Below are 27,916 nucleotides of genomic sequence, written 5' to 3'. Positions count from 1 at the left end.
TCTACGCTCAACCGCGGTTAATAAGAGAAAACACCGTTTTTCAAATCTTTCACAAAAGAATGTGATATACTGTATTGCAAGACGCAATATAAAAGAATTTTTCGAGGTTAGTTCAAAAGATCTCGTCACAGCATGGATGCTACGTTTGTGGCAGAAGAGAAAACGCTATTCGGACATTAGTAATTCTCTCACAATAAAATTAATTATAAGAAAAAGGAAGGCTGTATACTAAAACTATTTCACGTTGCCAAAAAACTTCATTCATTCAAAAAGGATATCAATAGTATCTTCCAAATCTTCTAGATCCCATTCAATGCTGCGAAGCGCATTTCGTAGTTCTGTTGTAGTCCATTCCAATTCATCTTTTGATACACTATTACCTGGGTCATCATGTAGCTCAAGCCAACGACGATACAATCCTCTCGTTTTGTTTAAAGCTTTGCATACTTCACTGTAATAAATAACTTTATTAAACAAAACATGGAAAATATATCATTTACTTCTAAGGTAAAAAAATATATATATTAAGGCAATGACAAATATGTTCACTCCTGTCAATCTATAGTTAATCAGTTTTAGTTACTCTGTTCATTTACTTTCTTGTTTCACAGTGCTATTAAGATATTTTTCTGTATTATAAATTTTGTGGCCTGAACATTACAGAACTATTTAAGTTCGGCCTTTTTTTTATAGTCTGATTACAATAATGCTTTCAATATTGATAAAGTATTAATGAAACAGTGTGCTACAAGTAACTTACAACCTATAAAAGCTACAGCATTAACTGCCTTATTTTAGTTGTTTTGTCGTGGAATGAGATACAAAATCTACATGCAAGAGCCTGTCTGTTATGCGATCCACGCAATAATCAGATAAAATGTGTTTCTTTACCTGGAAATAACAGCACTGACGGAAATGGAAAGTGTTGGACCATGATCACCTTGACCAGACGCTACCAAACTAATACTCCAGTATTATGCTCATGGCGTAGGATTTGTTGATTAAAATCCCATTCGTATGCGCGCTTATTTCCAGAACAGAAAAAAGGCATTCTTACAGATGAAGGATGGTGTGAGCACATGATGGCTGTTCGGTGTGTCTAACGTTACTGGAACTTTTCAGTCGGAAATCACAATGCAGCATGCCGAAAGGATATGTTCGAGCAGCTTCAGGCGTTGAGAGAGGTCGAATCATTGGCATGAGGAACACGGAAGTATCGTACCGACAGACCACAGATGCAACTGACTGTACTGGAATTACTGAAAAACGAGTACTGACGAGATGGACACACGACAGCAGTGTGGCAAAGAACAAAGAGAGCAGAGACAGGTTCTTCCAGAAGAAATATACCACGAGAATATTGTTTTATTGGATGACAACAACTGGAATACGGGTAAAGGGTGGTAGAAGAGAGTCGCTACGAAACGCCAGGAACAAATTACTGGAAACTGGGTTGAGATCTCAAGTTGCCATGGGTCGTTTACCGTTAACACCTTATCACAGATAACAGCAACATTTTTTTATGTAAGGCCACAGTAAAACCGGGACAATGAGTAGCATCCTCTCGTGCTCAGCGATGAGCCTAACTTCTGTTTGTGGTGGTCAGATTGACGCCAACCTGTCCATAGGCTGGAAGCAGAGATCCTCGAGAAGCGTACCACTTCAACTCCTGGAATTATGGGGAGAGCTACAGAATATGATAACAGGAGTGATTTGGTACTTGTTGAAGGGAAGTTGCATGCTCATGAATAAGTGGCAGAAATGGTACACATTCCCGCAGGTTAATGATCAGGACAATGCAGATCACACAACAAACGCCTCCAAGAACGTACGATTCCTCCGCTGGCCTTCCCAGTTATCTCATTTGTTACCCACAGATCATGAGTGGGATGCGACGAGATGACATATACTTCCATACGAGCATCCAGCCAGAAATCTTCATGAACTGACAGCATCTGTGTCTGGCATGGTAAGAAACTCCTCTAGATGACATTCTGAGGCTGTTTGCTTCCAAGCCACAACGAATACAAAAATGTTTTCTTGTCTATGCTGATATTGATGTTGATGAAGGACGTCGGTTCCGAATGGAATGAAAGTTTAATCATTTATTACACGTTTTGTGATGAGCATCTCCACAAGTTAGAGCAATATCGGACTGATGCTTCAATGTGTAACACTTTCCCATTTTCGTCAGCGTAAATTTACAGGTATTGTTCCGATCTCATCTGGACAGCTATACATGTGGGCATTCTATTTGTCGTGAACCAATACTTGAGTACATAAAGACTGACAATCAAGTATCGTTCAGAGTTTCCATAGTCAACCGCACTTAATGCCAGTGACTGCGGCAAGCTGTCAGTGTCATTCTCGTCTGTATTCGCAGAAATTGTTCACAAACCTCTTTATGGATTCAGGACAATTCCGGTCCGACAGGCGTAACCTTAATGCCTTTATGGTGGAAAACATGTAGTGTCTTGACGCAGTAGGCCCATGGTGATCTATAAACATCACCGTAGTACATCCAGAAGTTGTGAATCCTAAAATATTCTGTGATTTTACGCACTTGTTTGTAGGTCTTTCAGGTGTGGTAACCAGGTTCATTTCTTGTTACTGATATCGCCTGCAAACCGTGCAAATTCCTCATAACATGATGTATTGTCTCCATTTTGAGATATGACTGTTTAAAAAAAAAATTAAACCCTAAAATCAGCCTTCCTGTGCATTTTTCCAGCCTTCTCATTTGTCAGTTGCCGCTCTGAATCTCAATTGTTGAGATAAACGAATAGTCAAAAATTAAAAAATTTCCCACATACAGCCAACATTTAAAAGAATTCCTTACTGTGAATGCAATGCAATTTATGTCTATTACAAATAGTCACTTAACACGTTAACAAACGTGTACTGAAGGTATAGAAAGTTTGAATAGTTGTCGGATTCTTTGCAAAACTAATTTTTGAACACTGACACCATATGAATGATTTACACGTAAGAAAAACTTTTACATGCCCGCTCCCGCTAGTATTAAGTTATCAGTGATACAACGATCAGGAGCGGATACGTCTCCACCGGTTTTAGGATTCGAGAACCCATACGAGGTACTGGGTAATTATCCGTAGGAGGGGGCAATAGACTGGTAATTGCATGGACTGGTGTAATTCTTACTAGATTCGATAAAGATTCATTATTGCTTCAATCTCTGTGCCAGTACATTGACTAACAGACCAGATTTCAGCTACCAGACAAAGATAAGTAGCCATGGTATACTGAATTTGGAGCCACAGTGCGCAGGATCCATTTCCGATGCTCAAAACAATGTTTCTTCGTTGCTGGGAAAGAAGCTTAACCTCTCAAGCCCCACAGACCTTTCGATGGCTTGCAATGTTAGACTTTGTAGTTGAAAAAATTGCTCCCTCAATGTATGAATCAATCTCAAGGCAATTTCATCAAGACAATATGACTAGATACAATGTCTTGCTCAAAATCGTCCTTACTACCTTCCAAATAGTTGCATTGTGGAATAGTTAATGTAATTCAGAAACTCATTCCAAGATCTTTCCTTGCTCTATGTGTAGAGACATATGAGGGGTGTGAGAAAAGTAATTTGACTGACAACATTGCGAGAAATCTGGCACGCTGTTTTGTTCTACTTGGGTAGATAGGTGCATTCATTCTTTCCAAATGTTCGGTCCGAGTTTCAGCTACTTATAGCCATCACGTGATTTTTGATAGCGCCATCAGTGAAGCTGTGTTTATGTTGTGTGTTCCGAAACTAGAAAAGCGGAATTTAAAGCAACGCTATCCCATCAAATTTTGTGTTAAACTTGGGGAATCCACGAGTGTCACCTATGAAAAGTTGAAATAGGCCTATGGGAAACATTCCTTATCAAGAGCGCAACTTTTTTGGAAAGCCGAGAACATGTTGAAGATGAACCTCGCTCAGGGAGACTTTCAACTTCAGAAATCGACGAAGACGTCGAAAGTGTGCGTTCTCTTGTGACATCAGACCGTTGTTTAACAATAATGATTATGGGTGACCTGTTAAACACTTTCACCATATATCAAATTTTTACCGGAATTTTGCACATGCGAAAGGTTTGTGCCAAATTGATCCCGAAAAAATCTCAAAGCCGAGAAAAAGGGCAGTTTAAGAAACATGTACATTGTTCTTCTTGACAGGATTTCCAATGACCACGAATGGTTGAGTGGTGTGATCACAGATGATGAATTCTGGATTTTTTAGTACGATCCTGAGACAAAGCAGCAAAGTGAGAAGCAGTGGCACACAGAGACATTTCCTCAACCGAAAAAGCTCGAATGAGCAGATCAAAACAATGCTGATTAGTTTTCTGTTCTTAAATTTTTATTGTTATCATTACTATTTTGATAGTAGGGGTATCGCGTCGAAACAATTTGTTTCACCAACTAATCAAGCGTTTTACAAAGATGTTCTTGAAAGGCTGAGGAAATGGGTGAATCGAGTATGACTGGCCACCGCTGACAAGTGGGCTGTACGCTCCAGGTCACACGGCCATTTCCATTACGGAATTTTTGACCTCAAAAGGCATTCCTGATGTTCCACAGGTCCCCTACTCACTTCATCTGAGTCATTGGGCCTTTTCTCTTTTCCCGAAATTGAAACATGTCTTAAAACGACGTCATTTTGGGACTCTGGAGAACATAAAAAAGAATGTGACCGACATGTAAAAGGCCCCACCAGCAACTTAAGCTTTTCAGCGTCATTGGTGTATAGCTGCTAAAGGGCAACACTTGGAAGGGGAACTACCGTTCGAAAAATTAAACTTTGGTAGATAAATCAGTCTCAGTTCTTTTCTCACACACCATACATCATGCATTTGATCCCACATTTCGAAAGCCTGCAGCATTTTCAGCCGATTGATTAAATTTAAAGCTCTGCATAAAAGCACACCTATCACCAACTGCGAAGTGTTATTTTTCACTTTACCAGTCGAAAGACCGTCTTACTTATAGATTCTTCTGTGGTTTGTTGAACCGCACTACCATTATTATCTGCCATCTGCCGGACACTACTGTATCGTTTAAAATAGTCATCTAGCATTATGATGTTAAATTTGCCTTTCAGATGTTCCATTTTTGCTGACTCCTTTTGGACACTGTTGGGATATTGTCACTGGAATACAAACCTTTGGTCACTTTCCCATGTGTAGTGTCTGTGGGGGTTGACGAACAGAGATCAATGGCCAAAAGCGATCCTACATGAACGATTTTTCAGTCATTCGACTCCAGAGGCAGGCGGTTACTGAGCCTCATACCACACAGAACGCGATGAAGTCTTCCACTAGGAGTTCCGCGACCGCTTTAAGTACTTTTTCATCCAGTGGATCACATCGTAGCAGGTATAAAGAACACACTGTGATCTTTATTTGTGCAGGAACCTCAACAGCTGAAAGCCAGTGCAAGACCTAGGAAACAGTGATACCTTTCACTGACAAACATATCCACTCCGCCTTTAATCTCTTCTCTAGTAAGTTCATCTTGCCTACGGTAGTAGTCTCTTAGATGTGTCAATGGCTTTTAAATGGGTTCTGGTAAGCACATGCAAAATGGTTTCTTGTTCCTAGAGCTTCTGTAACTCCACATGTGTTCTGAGTCCAATTATGTCCCGTTGTCATAAGGAAGCCATATAAATAGTCATGTTTTTCCTTTCTTCCTTATCCCTCATCATTTACGTTCACCGAAAACAAGGAGGGGAAAGAGTTTCTCTCAATGGTTGGCGAAGAAAGAGTTGGACTGCTTAGTTCTCTAATAGTTATCGACGTTCATAACAGATTTCATTGACCTGCGACATCAGACACTCTTGATGCCTGAATCTTTCGCCCCCCCCCCCCCGCCCCCCTTTTGATTTTAGCAACTACCTACACACCAAAGTAGTTTTAAAGAAGCCTTTCCGCCCAAAGTAGTTCTGTCGTTGCCTCTATGTTTGCTTGTGTGTCTGCTGGAGCACTGACATGAAAAGCGAGGGGTTTCACAATGGAACTAAGCTAGGTCCAGAAAATTCTTCTGCACTTTTTCCTCTCAGAGGAAAAATGGACAGTCTGCATTTCATATGACATTTTTTCTCCATCAGCTGAACCAGGATGAGGTACACGAACATCTCCCCGGTTCGTGAGAAACTGTCTCGTATCGCCAACACGTCGCTGGTCTTCGCACGCTAATAAGGCGGTGAGACATAACCTCTGGCAATTAAAGAAATGCGTGATCCTTGTATTTCTTTACAGATTTTGGAAACTATTTTTGCATCTCAATTTTCCGTTCCGTCTGTTAAGGTTTTCCTAGTTTTATCAGACGTATTCACTTCAATATTTTTCAGTTCTAATATATATAATGAGGTAAGTTACTGTTTTTGCCTGTTGGCTTCAGCACTGGTATTACAAATTCGATTGTTAGATCTACATACAGCTGTTGCTTTTCTTTCTCGTGTTTAGTCTAATTTAAAACTCGCAACAGTGAAATAACATGCAATGGTTCATTTATTCGTTGACATCGAAGCATGTACAACGAAAGCAGGCGTTCACGTGAGTCATATTGATCGAACATACCTGTTTCACTTTTGCTTCTACGCAACTACTACATTTAGCTCGCTCTTTTTGTCTGACAGGTTATTATCTGACATTTTGACACGGCAGAAATTGCTTTGTCGCAGAAGCTTCACATAATTCCACTGTGCATTATTTTGCCCATTTTAAATCGAATAACATACATTTTTCAGGAATTTAAACATACGCTATTTACACAAGACGCTGCCTTGTTCTCGAATCAGTGTGAAAAGAAATTCCAGAACGTCACTATCCGTATTTTTAAAGCACAAACTTCGGCGCACTCATTATCAGTCGCGCATAGACAAGATGCTTCGGCGTCTGATTAACGTCAGGCGACTCATTTAAACAGAAAATAAACGATAAGAATCCGTCTCATTGTTGACTGTCAGGGCATAAATGACAAAGCCGCGGGGTTCGAGCCGGTGCATAGCGGCTGGAATGTGAGAGTAAATCTTTTTCGGGTGCCAAGGTGGAAAAAAACCTTCAGTATAAGCGACGACTTCGTAATGAATGTTTTACACTTGAAAAAAGAAGTGCCTGGGCTTCTTCAATGCTGTGTTAACACAATACACAAATTGTAAAGTGTTGTATTGTTTTAGTGGAAAAGTACAAAAGTGAACTTTACGTTGTCTTGGAAGATCCACAATATTTAATTACTGGAACAATGCAGATATAACACTCACTTTGCCTTACGAATACCATAGAAGAAAAACTCTCAGTACTTCGATCTGAATCATAAAAAGGTCTTTGTAAATGTCTGATGTGCGCTTTTTGACTTAGCAAACAAAAATTGTCGAAAACAGAACGAAAAAATTTGATGGGCACTGTTATACGCATGGCACAATAACTATTGGGAGGAGAAGAAGAATAATTCAGAAGCATCTATTTCTTCCTTGCATATATACATGTGACAGACAGAAATGTAAAATACCGTAAGGTATATTGCTTTGTCGCTGAAACTTTTCAACTTCAGTGATTCGTAAAGAACCGACTGCGTTGGGATAAATATTTAAACACGTAGGCACATTTACTAAAAGGAAAGAATTTTATCGTCTGAAATGCTTTAGATCGCTACAGAGACCAGAGAAGTTTCAAAATTCTGATTCTTCCCTGGATTTCGAAAACTTTTTCCCGCAGCACCGGCTCAATGCAATAATTAATTTATGTTGTATTAGTAATAAGAAATTAGAAGACAACAAATATTTTTGTTAAACAATGCATATTAGTGTGAGTGCAGGTAACCTACGGAAAAGATATAGTTAATTGTATTTACTCACTCTTTGACTACAAAGAATGGATCTTCAAGGGTCATGTCAGCTTTCAGCGACACTCATTCAAGAGGCTTCTGATGTGGAATTCGGTCTGTATACACGCGTTTTCACTCATGAGGCTTTATTTAAAGCACACAGTTGCATCAATGCGAAGTCAGCTGTATACTTAGCACCTAGACTCCCAAACAACCACCGCACATTTCGCACCTTCATCGACTAGAACAACTATATTCTGCTATATCAGAGAGGTTCGTTGCTGAGCTTGACAGCAAAGTGTTGTGATACCAACATTACAAAAAAGAAACTCCTACATAACGCAGTGTACTTACATGTTAAATTAGAGTGGCATAAAAGAGGTTTTTAACGGTGGTTCAAATGTTGCTTATGAAGATATGTATTAACCTTCCAGTCTAGGCTAATGTTGGTAATATAGACAGGTGATAACATCTTTGACCATAGATACATGTATCGAAGAGCGATTAGAGACGCGGTAATGAGGAATTTTGTAATGAGGAAGGCGTGGGTATGTGGGAGTTCTAGTGCAGGATTGCAGTGTGTCGGTAATATTTTCCCTCCCTTCTTTCTTCATATAAGTTTATTTGCATCGATTTATCCATAACTACAAACATTAAACGTTGTCTTAAAATATCGTAGGAAAACGAACAAAACGTCCAAAATTATAGGTGCCGTACGTGATTGTTACGTTTTGGGATCTGCTTTTCTCTCACCGTCAATAGAATAACTTCATCGCGGATAAAGGGATACTTTAATGTCCACCGAACAATTATATACACGATATGCCTAATGTTGTGTAAAAGGCATAGTAGTATTGTATGAATGATGCCAAAAGAGAGATTTCCCATAAACAGTTTAGCAGCACAGTATTTTAGCGGATGGGAAATACAGAAGCGTCCGATCTTACCCGTCGGCTTTGACCCATGACGTCACAAATACCGCGGAAACGACTATAAACAATTCCAATATGGCGGATATAAAAACATCGCATACGTATTGTAAACACTGAAATACACAAGTTTCACAAAAAGCCTAATGACTGTAACGGGACAAGCGTGGGAAATTAGGGGTTTTTGGGTGCGGAGAAACTAAATATACAGAAATGTAGCCACCGACCGCCATTCAAAACCACGCAAAACAACGAAATAAATCAACATCACAAAACTGACCAAATACCAAAAAACACATTCCTATCCATAATGGAACACTTCCCTTAACCTATATAGCTCAACAGAACCTACCGATCACATCCCCCAATAGAAAACTAAGAAACGAAAGCTTCCCTTACACCTACATACATCGGCACTTATGCAGTTTAGCAGGTACGGAAAAAATTTTTCATTTTTTTTCAAAATTTGATCATCATGTGTCGTTATGCGGTGGGGGGAGTCTGCAGTGCCCCCCCATCCCCCCACAGGCTTCATTAGTGTCAAATCAATATTTTCGAATCATAGGCGGCCGCTGCCGCGGCCGCATTCCAAAAAAAAACTCCCAACCTAACCTCAAGTGGGCTACGCTACAGATCAATATGTTCATCAAATTGCTTCATATTACGTATACATGTTCATTAGTGTCAAATCAATATTTTCGAATCATAGGCGGCCGCTGCCGCGGCCGCATTCCAAAAAAAAACTCCCAACCTAACCTCAAGTGGGCTACGCTACAGATCAATATGTTCATCAAATTGCTTCATATTACGTATACATGTACATGTACATGTACGTACAGCAATGAGCATTAAATTAACCATTAACTCACTAATAGAAATTCCGCTTCAAATCCAACACCTGAGCAACAGAAAACTGACCCCACCACACGAAACAAACGAAACAAACGAAAACCATGAACACACCACCAGAGAGCACGACAAACAAAAACAAGACATCTACAAACACGCCACAATCGCAAATCAAACTCCGCGCCGTAATGACGTCACACACCACAACACGCTTACGTCACGGGTCAAAGCCGACGGGTAAGATCGGACGCTTCTGTTGACCCAGCGGATGTTTTACACCTTTTAAAATGTTTATGGTAATGCAAAATTATGAAGGGGCTTCGTAATTTCTGTACATCTTTGGTTCATCTAGTGATTTAAAACATTTCATGTGATACTATCAGTTTTTGGAACTTTAAGGGAAACGCCCAAGTGTTGCACACTAATGTGTTACATAGCAATAAATTTGCTTCTAATCATATAGTTTCCATTTTCATTCGTGTGGGGGGGGAGGGGTGGAGAGGGGAGAATGTGGTCAGTCAGATTTGTCAGTTTTTAAAACATAATAAGCTAATTTGTTATGCTGCAGTTTTATTGGTAATTTTATTTTGGTATAAATGACATATTGCAAAGATTCACATTGAGTTTGCTGTTGGTTCTGGGACAGAATGGTTACTTTAAATAACTTCTTTGTCCAATACCTCGATGGTATTTAAGAAACAGGACAAATTTTTGTATGAGGAGGTTTGTAAATAAATAAATAATAAATAAAAATAAAATAAATGAACTAATCTGAGTTGACTATTTTTCATTTCATGTGTGTTTCATTATCAGTGCTACAGAGGTGTATATCACACACAACAGTCTGTTGGATATAGGCTTGCATTTAAGAACTTACGCACTCAGGAGAAATTCTCAAGTATTAATGCTACTGAACAGCATGAAGGAAAATATGCATGACTTGTTTTAGAGTTTTCTAATGTATGGCAATTTTAAGAATAACTGTTACATGATATTTTTGTGCCACAAAACATAAATACATTATAGTGCTATTTTCTGATACCACTGAAATTATCCAGCATGAGACATGTGGGAAAGAAGTGTCTGTTTATAATGGATTATGTCATATAAGAAACAAAAGTTCATAACAGTTTCTCCTTGAGTTTTATTTGTGAGTGAAACCATCATAACTGTTCTACAACTAATTATTAAAAAAAGCTGCAAAAATTTAGTTACTTCCATCAGGTGAACGAATGTAAGTATTTTACGATTCTCTGTTTAAAAAGTGCTGTTCAGTATTGTTTCAATTACTGTAGAGTAACACAAACAAATTGGGCACCAGATAAAAGAGCATGTTGCTTCATGATACAAGGTATGTATTATGTGGTACTGTCTTCTGTATCTGCTACTAAAGTTAAGAAAGTGCAGAATAAAAGAATGTAATCACAACTGCAAGAACCTCAAAGCACACATCAAAAAATTTCCTCATCAGTTGATAGTAGCCTGCAATGGCTGCTTCTGCATATTAACTCATAACTTGCCATTGTCATTGTCATCAATGTGAAGAATGGTTAGGTGTGGTTCTCAATGCTACTGTATCATCACCTGTGAATAACTGCTGCTACATACATACATCCATTTGAACCTGGTTACTGCATTCTCTCTCTCTCTCTCTCTCTATCATCAGTATTTCTTCTATACCACCACATTTCATAAGCATCTACTCTCTTCTTGTCTGAACTGCACTTTTGTACAAGGCTATACTCCAGACAAATACCTTAAGCTGTAATCAGCAGAAATACTATAGATAAGATGATTATAGTTATCTTAATTTTCATTACTCTGGCCGTTTTTTGTCAGAGTACCTAAATTCATTTGTGCCAAAAATGGTGACGGTTGTTCTCCAGAAACAGGCTCTGAACTGATCAAATTTGAATGTTCCTAATTATAAACTAGCATTCTATGTACCAGGTGAAATGGTCCAATGATGTATGGAAAGAGTTCTATTCCAGCCTGTTGAGACATTACGTTTATTGCTGCTCTGTCACAGAAACCCAAAAGGTAGTTAAGCATTGTCAACATGGAAGTAACCCTAGACTGAAGCTCCCACCAAGTCTTATTAGGCTCAGGTACAGTATACACAATCTAAACCTGCTTCGTGAAGCTATTAATCTACTGATTTTTAAGGAAAAAGTATAACCAGAAAAAGGAAACTTTTAAAACTGAAACTACTAATCTTTAGGGAAGCAGATTAACAACAAAGCACTGGAGCACTCTGATAATATAAGTATAGCATCCTGGGAGTAACTGAACCAACCCTTATTATAAATACACAGGTTGAGACCCCATATCACCTCACCCAAGGTGCCGAATGTGAATTTGTGGAGGTGAATGAGCAGGAAGTTGGCAAGGTAACACAAATGGTAAAGAAAAAAAATTCATCTGTATGGTATGACATACCCAGTGCAATTACTAAGATGTGCCCAAAAGTAATCTCAAAACCTCTTACCTACATGAGTAATTGCAACATTACATAAATGTAATGAGTGTTGTGAAACCAGTGTATGAAAAGTGAAGTAAGAAAGATGTCTTTAACTATAGGCCAATATTATTAATTCCCATGTTTAGGAAGATATTCAAAAGAATTAACCTGTGTCAGGATAATGACTTTCTCACATAACACAATCTGCTTATAAACTCCCAGGCTAAGTACAACCACAGCAGTTACACAGTTCATTATATTTTTTACCATAGAACAGTTCAGCAACACCTGCGACCATGTATCAGTTTTGCTTTACCAGAAGCAAAGAATGTGCATGTAGACTGCCATGCCTGCAATAGAGAGCTGGGGCTTTTTTTTTTTTTCCACCCTTTATGTGGTCTAAGTTCTCATTTGTTCACACTTGTGGCTGACTGCCACATTGTAGTGTCCACATTAATTACACTTCATTTCCAGGTGTTAAGAGGGTAACTCCTTTGAAATCATGGGGTTGGTGTTGTTTCGTCAAATATATGAAGGCTGGTCTGTTATGCTGTCAATAGTGTGGTTCACCAACCTTGTTGCATATAAGACAGTACTTGGCTGAGAGTAGGAGCTTGCCTTATCACAGGGGCGCATCCCAACGCGGGAGAGGGAACTTCTCTGAGGGTTGGACAATGTGATGGTTTATTTGCAACAACAAAGTTTCCTGGTTATGAAAGTTTGGATCATGTTCCATAGCCAAAACAGACAGTGCATCTGCTTTGGAACATCGTTGCAATGAGTTTGCATGCTGAAAAGTAACACCTCCAATTTTTTTACATGAAAATTCTTAAAGTTTTTTTAAATAAAACAAACATTATTGACATTCTACACCTTTATTCTTCATGTCTACACATTTGCAGCCCTGTACCACTAGATGGCTCCAAATTGTAGCATATAACATAGAGATGTGTAATGTAACTGTGTCGGTGCATGAGAAACGGCGAAAATTTGAAGAGTTTGTCCTTGCATGGAACATCCTCTCCTTCAGCATGACAATGTCAGAACACACACATGACTGCAGCAACAATCTGACACCTTGGGTTTACTGTCATCGATCATCCTTCATACAGCCCCAACTTGGCCCCCCTCCGATTTCCAACTGTTTCCAAGATTTAAAGAACATCTACAAGAACTTCATTCTGATAGCGATGAAGCAGCGCAAGCAGAGATAAGATTGTGACTGTCAACAAAGTCAAATATTCTACAGCACCAGTATCAAAAAACTCCTCTCTTGTTGGGAGAAATGTTTCGTCATCAGGGTGAGAATATGCAGACATAAAAAATAAAAGTGTAGAATGTTAATAACATTTGTTTTGCTTGAGAAGATTTAAGAGTTTTCACATAAAAAATTCAGAAGCTTTACTTTTCAATATGCTCTTGTAAACTGAATATTGAAAATTTGACAAGTAACTGCCCAGTACGAGGAGCCTTTGTGAAGTATGATTAGGCATTTTGGAGTTTGGCCCAAAAAGGTTTTTGGTGAATAACTAGATAAAATTTGTTGCATTATGAAAAGATTTTACATTTAGGTACGTCACAAATAATGAGACTGATACAATGCCTCTGCATTGTTTGAGACAAACTGAGACATACGTTACTGCTTTCTGCAGTTGCTCTTAGGAGCCTAATACTAACGTTGTCTGCTGCTGCTGTTATTTGAGTAACCATTGAATGACTTAGCCTTCCTAAATGAAAGTTCACTTGATGCCATTCCAATGGTACATCACAGCACTTTGCAAGCATACTTTGTAGTTGAAAATACCAGTACATATGTCTGATCACGAGCTGATCTTTTGGATTCTGTAGACATCACTGAACATTTATTTCCATATAAAACTCTGTACAAATACATGGAATAAATGTGGCTTCATAAAACAAGAAACAGGTAAATTCACCATAGACTCAGGCAGGCAAGTCATGAGAAGAAACCCTATCACAGTACACATCCAGACATGAGTTTAGTGTAGCAGATATAGGAAAGTCCAAAAACCAAAATAAACACTGTCCTGAAGATTGCAGGATGTGTTATAAAGAGGATACAGATGTCACTTTAATCTGTGGACATACATGAACACCAAAATGGCTTACAACAGTCCAGGCAACCAGCTCACACAGTATGAGGCCATAAACCTCATGCCACGTGGCTTGCAATGCCTGTGAGAGATGTCATAGCAGTTACAGAGATTGACAATGTATTTTCCATGTTTATGCATGATGTGACTAAAACAAGCAATTCGTATGATTTGTGCAACTGCTATACATTCTATAGAAAATTTCCTTCACAACATATTTGATCATCTTATTAACATCTGAGCTTTCCACTGTGTTTAGCTGATTTTTTTTTTTTTTTTTTTTTTTTTTTTTTTTTTTTTTTTTTTTTTTTTGGTCACTAAAATAAAAGCAGTGGAGGTGTAACTAACTATGGAAGATGTTTTTAACTTTTTTTAAACATATGTGTGTGCTCTGTTTCATGTATCAGATTTTATTATAGCTTCTTAGGCATGTTCATTCAAGAATACAGACTCCACACTCTACTGTAGATAATATTGCAAATCATACAAGTGGTTTCTAAAATAATAGAAACTTGTGGAAGATATTGTGTTTGAGAGCTTTTGCCAGCAGTGCAGCTGCACATCACTGGAATGGAAGCATACAAATTGTTTGCAGAAAAAAATTGAAGTATTTGTCATGCAGTTTTGTGCCTTGTTTTGGTATGCCATCTTTGTTCATAAATATATGTTACTTGTTGAAATTGTCTTTAATGTTTCTTGACTGTCTGAAATTGCATCCTTTACCAGCACCTGTAGGGTCTCCAACTGTCTGCTACTCAACATTTCCTCAACAAATGCTATCAACTTAAAATGTTTCTTCATTGACTGAAACTAAAGCTTTACCAACATTCCTTCATTACACCAACTATCTGCACTGATCATTTCCTCAACCAAAGCTGTCATTCATATGAAAACTTTTGCCTCCTCACTTAATCATTTTGATATAACTGATTCACCTTTGAAAGACGGGCACACAAATAGCACAGTGACATAGTCAATTGGGCAGTATGGTTCTATCCACTGTCTGTCTTTTTATAGATTATTTGAAAATGGCTTTCCTGGAACCAGTTTCTGGTTTTGATTCCTTGTCATGAACTACTTTTATTTCCTACAAATTTTTAATTAATTTTGTCATAAAATCATGTCATTTTTTGTTACCACCATCAAAGTCATCACTGCAACTTGCTGTCATTATTAGCTGTATCTTGTAAGGAATCTTCTTCACCAGAAATTTCTGATAGTTCCGAATTGTGCAAGTCAAAATCTCATTCATTCATTGTCTCCAGTAACTCTTCAACCACTCAGGACTGTTATTTTTTGACATTTACCATTTCATGAAGACTCATATTTGGGGCGACAAATTTTAAAATTTCGTGCCTGACGATACTGTTTTAAGTTTCTGTGGTTTCCCTAAATTGATTATGATATTGCCAGTATGTTTCCTTGAAAAAAGGTGTGGCAAATTTTCTTCACCATCCTTGACCCATTCAGACTTGTCCTCGAACTCTCATGACCTTACCATCGACTTCATGCTAAAACCTAATCTTCCTCCCTCATGGCATTTGGATGGACAGATAACTGAGATGGGATCAGCACTTGAACATGCTGATCATAAAACACAGTTCAGCCTGACTAGCAATTAGAAGTGCATCTTGCTGTCTTGAACTGCACACAAAAATGCTAACATATTTTGCACACTGTCAGCTGCTGATATCTTACAGAACAATTTTGTAATGCATTGAAGCTGAATCAATAAGAATTTATTGTGTAAAAATGAGCAATAAGAATCTTACCTATATTTGACAAGGCACCTGGAGCGGGACAACATTCCCTGAGAATTATTGAGATCTATGGAAGAGTCAGCCATGAAAAAACTATTTTACCAGATGTGCAAGATATATGAGACAGGAAAAATAGCCTAAGACTTCAAGAAAAAAGTAAGAATTTCAATTCCAAATAAGGTGGGTATTGACAGGTGACCATATCATTTACCTGTCATTAAAAAATCATGGTTGCATGTATTAACAAAAATTAATTAAAAAAAAGAAAGAAAAGAGAAATGGAAAGACTTGTAGAAGCCAGCTTCAAGTAAGATTAGTCTGGATTCCGTAAAAATATTGGAACACTCAAGGAAGTCTGATCCGTATCTTAGTATGTAGATTGAAGAAAGGCAAACCGACATTTATAGGATTTGTAGATGTTGAGAAAGCTTTTGACAATGTTGACTGGATACTCTCAATGAAATTCTAAAGGTAGCAGGGTTAAAAGAGGCTACCAGTGCAATAGTGGCCTTAACCACATTTTTGGAAAAAATCAGATATTCACACAGAACATCACTTTACACCCTACTATTACATCCTACAATCGCTGGACATGTATTCGGACACCATGGACAATGTGGCAGCGTCAGATGTTGTTTATGCACCGTGCAGTGCCATATGAAACGGGACGCAACAGTGGCCTATGCCACACAGGCCACTATTGTACCATGTATGCATAGCGAATAGGCCGGTGGTACAGCGTGCTATACGTCATACAGCACGTGACGGGCAGCGGAGGACACAGCTGAAGCATAAACTCACAGTATTGTGGTCAACATACTGCTGAATGGTCATTAGTGTGTGGAGTAGCTCTGATGACGATGTCGAAGCCGCATTGCGAGGTAAGGATGGTGTTACGTTCCCTTATTGGACTCATATGATTTGATATGGATACCGGTGCAGATAAGAAACATTTCCAGTTCAGACCTATTTGGACTGGACACTACTACCGATGCCTCAGATGTGGAATGTGCACCTGGCCAATTCAGCCAGCGTGCAAGTGGTACAGTGGATGAGTTACGTGTCTTGCTGGCAGAGCCCTATCTAGCCAATACATCGAAGGACACCACACCCACTACGTCAACCATGGACGTATCGGAGGGGGATCGTAGTACTGGTACCATAATTGCACTGCAACAAAGAAGAAAATGGGTCCATAATGCACACCTGTGGACACCGAACATTCAAAAAGAAAATCGATCGAAAGGGGAAGAATACATTAATGTGAAGGGAAATATAGTGCCAAAGAAATGTCCCATCCTCAGAGCATACGCGCGTCAGAAGGAACACTGGCAACATCTCTCTGACTCATTCTATGCATTAGGTAGTTTCGAATTGCAGTTGGCATATATTTTTGCTATGGTGAAGATAGTCCCTACGGCATGCTTATATTCCTCTGGGACTACATAGTCATGAGTAACAACACGCCTATACCATTTCCAGAATGAAGAGGAAATGGACATGAAGGTGTGTAAGACGTTCTTTAACAACATTTTGCAAATAACAGATGGTAGGATTACAAGGGTTCTTTCGCACAAAATGCAGCACCAGACTGCACCCATCAATAAGCAAGGTGCATGTCCTGCTAAAAACAAAACACCAATAGCAAAGATGGTTGCGGTAGAGAACTTCATATAATGGTTTCCAGAATATCGGAGCCGTTATGCATAAATGAATGAAGCAGTGGTCGGAAGTATTCGTCACTAGACCTGAGCATGGGGAAGTTATACCATTTACATAAAGACAAGCATGTTGATCCGGTCTCATACTACATGTTTGGTCAGATATTTAATACAAGATTTAATTTGTCCTTTCATCCCCCTATCCCCTGTAACTGATTCCTGCCGTAATGTGACCTCTATAAAATCAAACATGCTGCAGCCAACATTGTGGAAGAGAAGGGTAAATGGGAACATGAAAGAGAGTTACATTGATGAAAGGCTGAGACCGCGTGGACAGGAATGCATCACGATGCAGCAGAAGGGAGGCATCAGAACAATGATACGAATGAGATTGCTTCTGATTTGATAAGGACTTTAACAACACTTGTATTTACGACAGGTATCTGTTACTACAAGCGGCAATTGTGGACATCCTGCCTTGGAATACACGATCTACATACCAAGAAACCTACCATGTATGTATGGAGTGAGGACAAAGCATCCCGAGGATCGCAAGAAATTGGATTGTGTCTCATGCATTACATTAAACATAATGTCCAAACAAAGCAACTGATTATGTACTTGGATCAATGTTGTGGGCAAAATCAGAATATAAAAATGGCCTTACTGTGTCAATTCATGGTTCTGCATGCACAATTCACATCGGAAGTAATCCACCATAAATTCCTAGTCAGTGGGCATTCATACCTACCATGTGACCAGGACTTCAGTATCACAGCGAAGAACAGGAAATTTCATCTGAACATATACACACCCTCTGACTGGATGAATGTCATTACCACTGCAACCATAAAGTGTCGACACAAAATACCAGGGTGCAATGCTTCCATATTCAGTGGCTTCAGTATAAAGCATCCTATCCCCATATCATGCTTTATAAGTACTCCAATGAGCCATATGTCCCAATAACCGACGTCAGTTTTGGTAAACCAGGGTCAAAAGTAATTGAGACTCTGGATGTACTACATCCCAATGGACATGCTATCAGTGCATTGAAAAAGACCGCTTTAATGACCTTGCTGCAATTCATACCCCCAATGCACTGTGGCTATTACTGTAACTTGAAGACATCTGCACAGTTGCGTGGCGACACCATCCCTGTAAATGATGGTACGGATGGTGAACATTAACACCTCATGGGTTGTTGTTGTTGTGGTCTTCAGTCCTGAGACTAGTTTGATGCAGCCCTCCATGCCACTCTATCCTGTGCAAGCTTCTTCATCTCCCAGTACCTACTGCAACCAACATCCTTCTGAATCTGCTTAGTGTATTCATCTCTTGGTCTCCCTCTACGATTTTTACCCTCCACGCTGCCCTCCAATACTAAATTGGTGATCCCTCAATGTCTCAGAACATGTCCTACCAACCAATCCCTTCTTCTAGTCAAGTTGTGCCACAGGCTCCTCTTCTCCCCAATTCTATTCAATACCTCCTCATTAGTTATGTGATCAACCCATCTAATCTTCAGCATTCTTCTGTAGCACCACATTTCGAAAGCTTCTATTCTCTTCTTGTGTAAGCTATTTATCATCCACGTTTCACTTCCATACATGGCTACACTCCATACAAATACTGTGAGAAAAGACTTCCTGACACTTAAATCAATACTCGATGTTAACAAATTTCTCTTCTTCAGAAACGCTTTCCTTGCCATTGCCAGTCTACATTTTATATCCTCTCTACTTCGTCCATCATCAGTTATTTTGCTCCCCAAATAGCAAAACTCCTGTACTACTTTAAGTGTCTCATTTCCTAATCTATTTCCCTTAGCATCACCTGACTTAATTCGACTACATCCCATTATCCTCGTTTTGCTTTTGTTGATGTTCATCTTATACCCTCCTTTCAAGACACTGTCCGTTCCGTTCAACTGCTCTTCCAAGTCCTTTGCCGTCACTGACAGAATTACAATGTCATCGGTGAACCTCAAAGTTTTTATTTCTTCTCCCTCGATTTTAATACCTACTCCAAACTTTTCTTTTGTTTCCTTTATTGCTTGCTCAATATACAGATTGAATAACTTCGGGGATAGGCTACAACACTGTCTCACTCCCTTCCCAACCACTGCTTCCCTTTCATACCCCTCGACTCTTATAACTGCCATCTGCTTTCTGTATAAATTGTAGATAGCCTTTCACTCTCTGTATTTTACCCCTGCCACCTTCAGAATTTGAAAGAGAGTATTCCAATCAACATTGTCAAAAGTTTTCTCTAAGTCTACAAATGCTAGAAACGTAGGTTTGCCTTTCCTTAATCTTTCTTCTAAGATAAGTCGTAGGGTCAGTATTGCCTCAAGTGTTCCAACATTTCTACGGAATCCAAACTGATGTTCCCTGAGGTTGGCTTCTATCAGTTTTTCGATTCGTCTGTAAAGAATTCGCGTTACTATTTTGCAGCTGTGAGTTATTAAACTGATAGTTCCGTAATTTTCACATCTGTCAACACCTGCTTTCTTTGGGATTGGGACTATTATATTCTTCTTTAAGTCTGAGGGTATTTCGCCTGTCTCATACATCTTGCTCACCAGATGGTAGAGTTTTGTCAGGACCGGCTCTCCCAAGGTTGTCAGTAGTTCTAATGGAATGTTGTCTACTCCGGGGGCCTTGTTTCGACTCAGGTCTTTCAGTGCTCTGTCAAACTCTTCACGCAATATCATATCTCCCATTTCAGCTTCATCTACATCCTCTTCCATTTCCATAATATTGTCCTCAAGTACATCGCCCTTGTATAGGCCCTCTATATACTCCTTCCACCTTTCTGCTTTCCCTTCTTTGCTTAGAACTGGGTTTCCATCAAAGCTCTTGATATTCATGCAAGTGGTTCTCCATTCTCCAAAGGTGTCTTTAATTTTCCTGTAGGCAGTATCTGTCTTACCCCTAGTGAGATAAGCCTCTACATCCTTACATTTTTCCTCTAGCCATCCCTGCTTAGCCATTTTGCACTTCCTGTCGATCTCATTTTTGAGACGTTTGTATTCCTTTTTACCTGCTTCATTAACTGCATTTTTATATTTTCTCCTTTCATCAATTAAATCCAATATTTCTTTTGTTACCCAAGGGTTTCTACTAGCCCTCGTCTTTTTACCTATTTGATCCTCTGCTGCCTTCACTATTTCATCCCTCAAAGCTACCCATTCTTCTTCTACTGTATTTCTTTCCCCCATTCCTGTCAATTGTTCCCTTATGCTCTCCCTGAAACTCTGTACAATCTCTGGTTCTTTCAGTTTATCCAGGTCTCATCTCCTTAAATTCCCGCCTTTTTGCAGTTTCTTCAGTTTTAATCTACAGTTCATAACCAATAGATTGTGGTCAGAGTCCACATCTGCCCCTGGAAATGTCTTACAATTTAAAACCTGGTTCCTAAATCTCTGTCTCACCATTATATAATCTATCTGATACCTTTTAGTATCTCCAGGGTTCTTCCATGTATACAACCTTCTTTCATGATTCTTAAACCAAGTATTAGCTATGATTAAGTTATGCTCTGCCAGGCAGCTTCCTCTTTCATTTCTTAGCCCCAAACCATATTCACCTACTATGTTTCCTTCTCTCCCTTTTCCTACTGACGAATTCCAGTCACCCATGACTATTAAATTTTCGTCTCCCTTCACTACCTGAATAATTTCTTTTATCTCATCATACTTTTCATCAATTTCTTCGTCATCTGCAGAGCTAGTTGGCATATAAACTTGTACTACTGTAGTAGGCGTGGGCTTCGTGTCTATCTTGGCCACAATAATGTGTTCATTATGCTGTTTGTAGTAGCTTACCCGTACACCTATTTTTTTATTCATTATTAAACCTACTCCTGCATTACCCCTATTTGATTTTGTATTTATAACCCTGTATTCACCTGACCAGAAGTCTTGTTCCTCCTGCCACCGAATTTCACTAATTCCCACTATATCTAAATTTAACCTATCCATTTCCCTTTTAAATTTTCTAACCTACCTGCTCGATTAAGGGACCTCACATTCCACGCTCCGATCTGTAGAACGCCAGTTTTCTTTCTCCTGATAACAACGTCCTCTTGAGTAGTCCCCGCCCGGAGATCCGAATGGGTGACTATTTTACCTCCGGAATATTTCACCCAAGAGGACGCCGTCGTCGTGGGTATCTTGTCCAATGTTCGACTACAGTTTGTAAAGCAATAATGACCTATCCCACATGTTTCGTGTATTACAGCCAAGTGCGCCAAAACAGTAGTGGCCCTACCCGCACAAAAAATGGTCTAAAAATGCTATTACGGTTAACTCCACGTACAGCCAATTACCGGACACCATACCACGTTATGTATGCCACAATCATTGCTATACGCCGCAATCACTACACATCAATTCTGCAAACGTCGGTATCTTCCAGTGACCATTCCCACAAACCACTGTGCTTGGGGTTAGGCCACTATGTGCTGATAGCCTCAAATACGAGGACAGTTCAATAAGTAATGCAACACATTTTTTTTTTCTGAAACAGGAGTGGTTTTATTCAGCATTGAAATACACCAGGTTATTCCCCAATCTTTTAGCTACACAACACTATTTTTCAATGTAATCTCCATTCAATGCTGCGGCCTTACGCCACCTTGAAATGAGGGCCTGTATGCCTGCACGCTACCATTCCACTGGTCGATGTAGGAGCCAACGTCGTACTTCATCAATAACTTCTTCATCATCCGCGTAGTGCCTCCCACGGATTGCGTCCTTCATTGGGCCAAACATATGGAAATCCGACGGTGCGAGATCGGGGCTGTAGGGTGCATGAGGGAGAACAGTCCACTGAAGTTTTGTTAGCTCCTCTTGGGTGCGAAGACTTGTGTGAGGTCTTGCGTTGTCATGAAGAAGGAGAAGTTCGTTCAGATTTTTGTGCCTATGAACACGCTGAAGTCGTTTTTTCAATTTCTGAAGAGTAGCACAATACACTTCAGAGTTGATCGTTTGACCATGGGGAAGGACATCGAACAGAATAACCCCTTCAGCATCCCAGAAGACTGTAACCATGACTTTACCGGCTGAGGGTATGGCTTTAAACTTTTTCTTGGTAGGGGAGTGGGTATGGCGCCACTCCATTGATTGCCGTTTTGTTTCAGGTTCGAAGTGATGAATCCATGTTTCATCGCCTGTAACAATCTTTGACAAGAAATTGTCACCCTCAGCCACATGACGAGCAAGCAATTCCGCACAGATGGTTCTCCTTTGCTCTTTATGGTGTTCGGTTAGACAACGAGGGACCCAGCGGGAACAAACCTTTGAATATCCCAACCGGTGAACAATCGTCACAGCACTACCAACAGAGATGTCAAGTTGAGCACTGAGTTGTTTGATGGTGATCCGTCGATCATCTCGAACGAGTGTGTTCGCACGCTCCGCCATTGCAGGAGTCACAGCTGTGCACGTCCGGCCCGCACGCGGGAGATCAGACAGTCTTGCTTGACCTTGCGGCGATGATGACACACGGTTTGCCCAACGACTCACCGTGCTTTTGTCCACTGCTAGATCACCGTAGACATTCTGCAAGCGCCTATGAATATCTGAGATGCCCTGTTTTTCCGCCAAAAGAAACTCAATCACTGCCCGTTGTTTGCAACGCACATCCGTTACAGACGCCATTTTAACAGCTTCGTACAGCGCTGCCACCTGTCGGAAGTCAATGAAACTATACGAGACGAAGCGGGAATGTTTGAAAATATTCCACAAGAAATTTCCGGTTTTTTCAACCAAAATTGGCCGAGAAAAAAAATGTGTTGCATTACTTATTGAACTGCCCTCGTATGAGGAGCAAAATATTATCTGCTACTTGTACAGACACTAAACTGCAGTGATAATAGTCAAACAACATGAAAGAAAACCAGTAGATGAGGAGAGGGAGTAACAGTGTCATAGCCTATTCCCCATGTTGTTCAATGTGTACACTGAGAAACAGGCAAAGGAAAGAAAGAAGAAATTTGGAAAATGAATTGGAGTTCAGACATTTACTGATAACACTGCAGTTCTGAAAATGACAACAAAGGGCTTGGAAGGACAGATGAATGAAATTGGTAGTGTCTTAGAAAGAGACATAACACGAAAAACAACAAAAATAAAACAAAGATAATGAAATGTAGTCTAATTAAATCAGGTGATGCTGAGGGAATTAAATTGAAAAAGGACACTAAAATTAATTGTTGAGTTTTGTTATTAGAACAGCAAAATAACTGACTATTGCCAAAGTAGAGTACTGCACATTGGTGATAACAAGAAAAGCAATTCTAAAAGAGAAAACTTCATTAACATCAAATATAAATTTAAATGTTAGGAAGTCTAGTATGAAGTTATTCGTCTGGAGTGTAGCCTGGTACAGAAGGGAAACGTGGATGATAAATAGTTTAGACAAGAAGAGAACAGAAGCTTTTGAAAATTGGTGCTAGTGAATAATGGTGAAGATTAGATGGATAGATCACTTAACTAATGTGGAGGTTCTGAACTGACTTAACACATCCTGAGGCAGCAGGGAATCAATTTGGTAAAGGAGTGTAATGTGTGGGTGGGGGAGAGGGGCGTAAAAATTGTAGAGGGACACCTAAGCTTGACTACAGTAAGCAGTAAATGCATGTAGGTCCCTGTGGCTATGCGGGGATGAAGAGGCTTCCATATGATAGACTAGCATTGAAGGCTGCATCAAATCAGTCTTCAATGCATTATGAGTACAAAGTTCTGGGAGTAGGGCGAGCAGGAGTTAATGCTGCAACAACACTAGCACGAGCTACACCAGCAGATGACACTAAAACATTAGTGACAGACAGAGCAGCAGCATAATGATCTGTTGAGATGCTTACAACTTACCTTCATCACTTCGTGCTTTGAGAGGTAAATAATATTAATGAGCTGAGTCAGCAACAAATTAAGCTGCTTTCTTTGAATGCCGCTCCATAAGAAGTGGCCCAAAAACTGCACTGGTAAGTAGAACCTAGCAGTATATAATTTTTTTTAAATATTTTTGATAGCAAAAATGCATTTTACTGGTTGGCTACAGTCCAGTCACAACCTTAAATGGCAGGTGTTTCTTTCTTTCTGTCTTCATCTGTTTTCCTCAACGTTTCCTATGTGAATTTTCTTAAATGGGAAATCATCAACCGATTTGCTTCTGATTATAAAGTACATGCCAGGGCATTAGGTGCTTCCAATCCTAGTGTAAAAATAAATGCAAAATTGCCCAATCTATGGAAATAATTATTTTTCTGCATAAAACATTTGACTGAGTGTATTTCATGAACTGACAATTTTGCAGTTATTTGTCATCTGATGAAATTATATCATCATCATAATCATCATTACCAGACTCACTTTCACAAGGCAATGATTTGCACAGAAGCCAGTAAAGTAGTTATATTAGTAACTCCTACAGCATCATGAGATACTCTAATGTAGGAGCAGACAGAAAATTGTCAATCTGGCACTACCAGAATGGTTAGATCATCATTCCTTAAAAAAAAAAAAAAAAATGGCAGTTGATATGTTGCAGATCTCTGTGTTACTCATAAACATGTAAATATACCAATGTAATGACACACTGTTGTTACAGCAACTGCAGTGGTCAGTGATCACCTGCAATAAACAGATGATCCCAATGCGAGCCAAATCACACTACAAGTAGCTTTTAATCTATTCTTCATTAATTCCCCTATGACTAGTAACAAATTTGGCTTTGGTGATATTACATTACACGGGTTCAAAAATGAAAACCAAAGCGACCTAGTACCAATGGGCATTCCATACATGGATTTAGAAAAACTGTAGAATGATTACCAAGCGTTACTTGAACCGTGTTAGTTTGAACAAGTAGTCTTCATGTGCAATTGACACTTGAAACATTGGCAAAACAGCTTTTTTATAGAGCACAGCCAGTACATTGAAAGATACAGTAAAAGCAGATCTTAATTGATTATAATAATTACTCTTATATTAATGTGTTAGTGGGCTACATGCTATAGTGATAAAGAAACCAAGCACAGCTATAGGAATATGTGGCAATTTTAAGGCAACTGCCAACACCCAGTTGGACTGAGACCAATGCCCCATACCACAGCAGGACAGGTATTCATGAAATTAGCGATACGACAATAATTCACAGAGACTGGCTTTACAGATGCAGACCTAGTGGGGAATGTGTAATGGTGGTGGTGGCAGCAGAAGTGGTGTGAGCAGAATGAAGGCAATATTTCAGGAACAGGTTATTGATTGACAATGAAATGAAACAAAAAGTTTGCCATGCATGTTCATGAAACCAGTCCTCCACCACACAATAGTTTTCACTGTGACCCACACCAGAACACCCTTGGAAATGGGTGCACACTGATTTTTCATGGCTGTTCAGAGACAATGTGACTGTTAGTAGTTGATGCTGTTCCTAATTTCGGATGTTGTTGTGCTGTTCCTAATTTCTGATGTTGTTGCTGTGGTCTTCAGTGCAAAGATTCATTTGATGTGGCTCTCCACAATAGTCTATCCTGTGCAAGTATCTTCATAACCATTACTTAGTTATTTGTATTTTACACATCTAGTTCTGTAAGACCAAACTGAGTAGCAAATTTCTACAGTCATGGAATGTGTCAATACATGAAATTACAACATAAAAGTAATAACAGATTAACTGAAATGTTTATAAATCCAAAAAATGACAACACACAAGTTTATGTAAACACAGTCAACAGTATAACACAGGAATCAGTTTAATTTTTCAAGGAACTCCTTAATGGAACAGAAGCAGTGACCCATGAGAAAACACTTCAGTTTCGATTTGAAAGCATGTGAATTGCTGCTAATATTTTTGATTTCTTGTGGTAACTTATTGAAAATGGCTGCAGCAGTATACTGAAATAGAATCTGCACAGAAGTGCTCCATAAAGCAAGGGAGCAAACAATTTCTCAGGAAGAATTTTAACATAAGTCAATTGTCCAAGGCAGAATTTTAAGTCAATTGTCCAAGGCAGAATTTTTGTGCACATGGAAGTCAAATGCATCATAATAAAGAAATGGAAAAAAGGCCACCAGTAGTAAAATCATACTGTCCAATGTGTTTGTTACATACTTTAGGTCAAATATTAAAAATCTCTTATGCAATCTACTACCTTTTTGCAAGGAAGTGTGATCCAAATGCACACTGGATTTCTGCCTAATATTAACTGAGTGAAAACTGCTAATTCTTGGGAATAAGCTGATCTTGTTAACAAGAAAAACGGTAGAGAGAGAGAGAGAGAGAGAGAGAGAGAGAGAGAGGACGATGTCTGAATACCCGGACTAATGAACAGGAGTCAACAAGAGGTTTGCAAACTTACACCACTTATTGTCTGAACTGCCCATTTCTGAGCCAAAAATATCCTCTGAGAAAGGGAAGAGTTACCCCAAAATATAATACCATACGTCATAAGCGAATGACTACTTTTCATGTCGAACTATCGCTTACTTCAGATGAATGGCAACATTAAGCCTCTGAATAACATCCTGAATGTGGGCTTTACATGACAGTTCACTGTCTGTCTGAACAACTAGAAATTTAAACTGTTTAGTTTCACTAATCATAGACCCATTGTATGAAGTTAAAACACAGTGTTTTGTTGAACTGTGTGTTAGAAACTGAGTCTTACTGTGATTTAACATTAGTTTATTTTCTACAAGCCATGAACTTATGTCACGAACTGCACAATTTGAAACAGTGCCAACATTGCACACAACAGCCTTTACTACCAAGCTAATGTCATCAGCAGACAGAAATATTTTAGAGTCACCTGTAATACTAGAGGGCATATCATTCATATAAATAAGAAACAGGAATTGCCCCAGCACTGATCCTTTGGGTACCCCTCCCACCCCCACCCCCCCTCCATCCCCCCATTTAACCACGCTCCACTCAGACCCCATGTATAGTAAGAGGTGAACCAGTTGAGAGTTACTCCCCATATTCCATAATTGTCCGAACTCTGGAGCAATATTTTGTGATCAACACAATCAAATGCTATAGTAAAATAAAAAGAAGATGCCGAGTGTTCAAAGCCTTCTGTTTAATCCATCTAGTACCTCACAGAGAAAAGAGAATATAGCATTTTCAGCTGTTAAGCCACTTCTCAAACTGAACTGTACATTTGATAGCAAATTATATGAAATAAAATGATATCATGTTTTTATTTAATTCACCAGCAATGCTCAGAAACTGACTGTTAAATACTCTACATAAAACTATGTGATTAGAAGTATCTGGACACCCAAAAAAACATATGTTTTTCATAT

At 39.2% G+C, this 27,916-nt stretch overlaps 1 protein-coding gene across 1 annotated transcript in view; it reads right to left on the bottom strand.

The window, feature by feature from the left end:
• LOC126187831 (syntaxin-6) overlaps positions 1-8,079 on the bottom strand; it is a 207,404-nt gene extending 199,325 nt beyond the window's left edge. Inside the window, exons 1-2 of the mRNA XM_049929133.1 lie at positions 7,856-8,079; positions 279-451 (exon numbers count right to left, since the gene is read on the bottom strand). Coding sequence (XP_049785090.1) covers positions 279-451; positions 7,856-7,890 — 208 coding nt within the window. The 5' untranslated portion in view covers positions 7,891-8,079. The remainder of the gene's footprint in view (positions 1-278; positions 452-7,855) is intronic.
• Positions 8,080-27,916: the final 19,837 nt, after the last annotated feature.

The sequence above is a fragment of the Schistocerca cancellata genome, chromosome 5 (genome assembly GCF_023864275.1).
Source record: "Schistocerca cancellata isolate TAMUIC-IGC-003103 chromosome 5, iqSchCanc2.1, whole genome shotgun sequence".
Taxonomy (NCBI): Eukaryota; Metazoa; Arthropoda; class Insecta; order Orthoptera; family Acrididae; genus Schistocerca; species Schistocerca cancellata.
The sequence above is the reverse complement of the archived record's forward strand: the minus strand, read 5'-3'. Positions and strand labels throughout refer to the sequence as shown.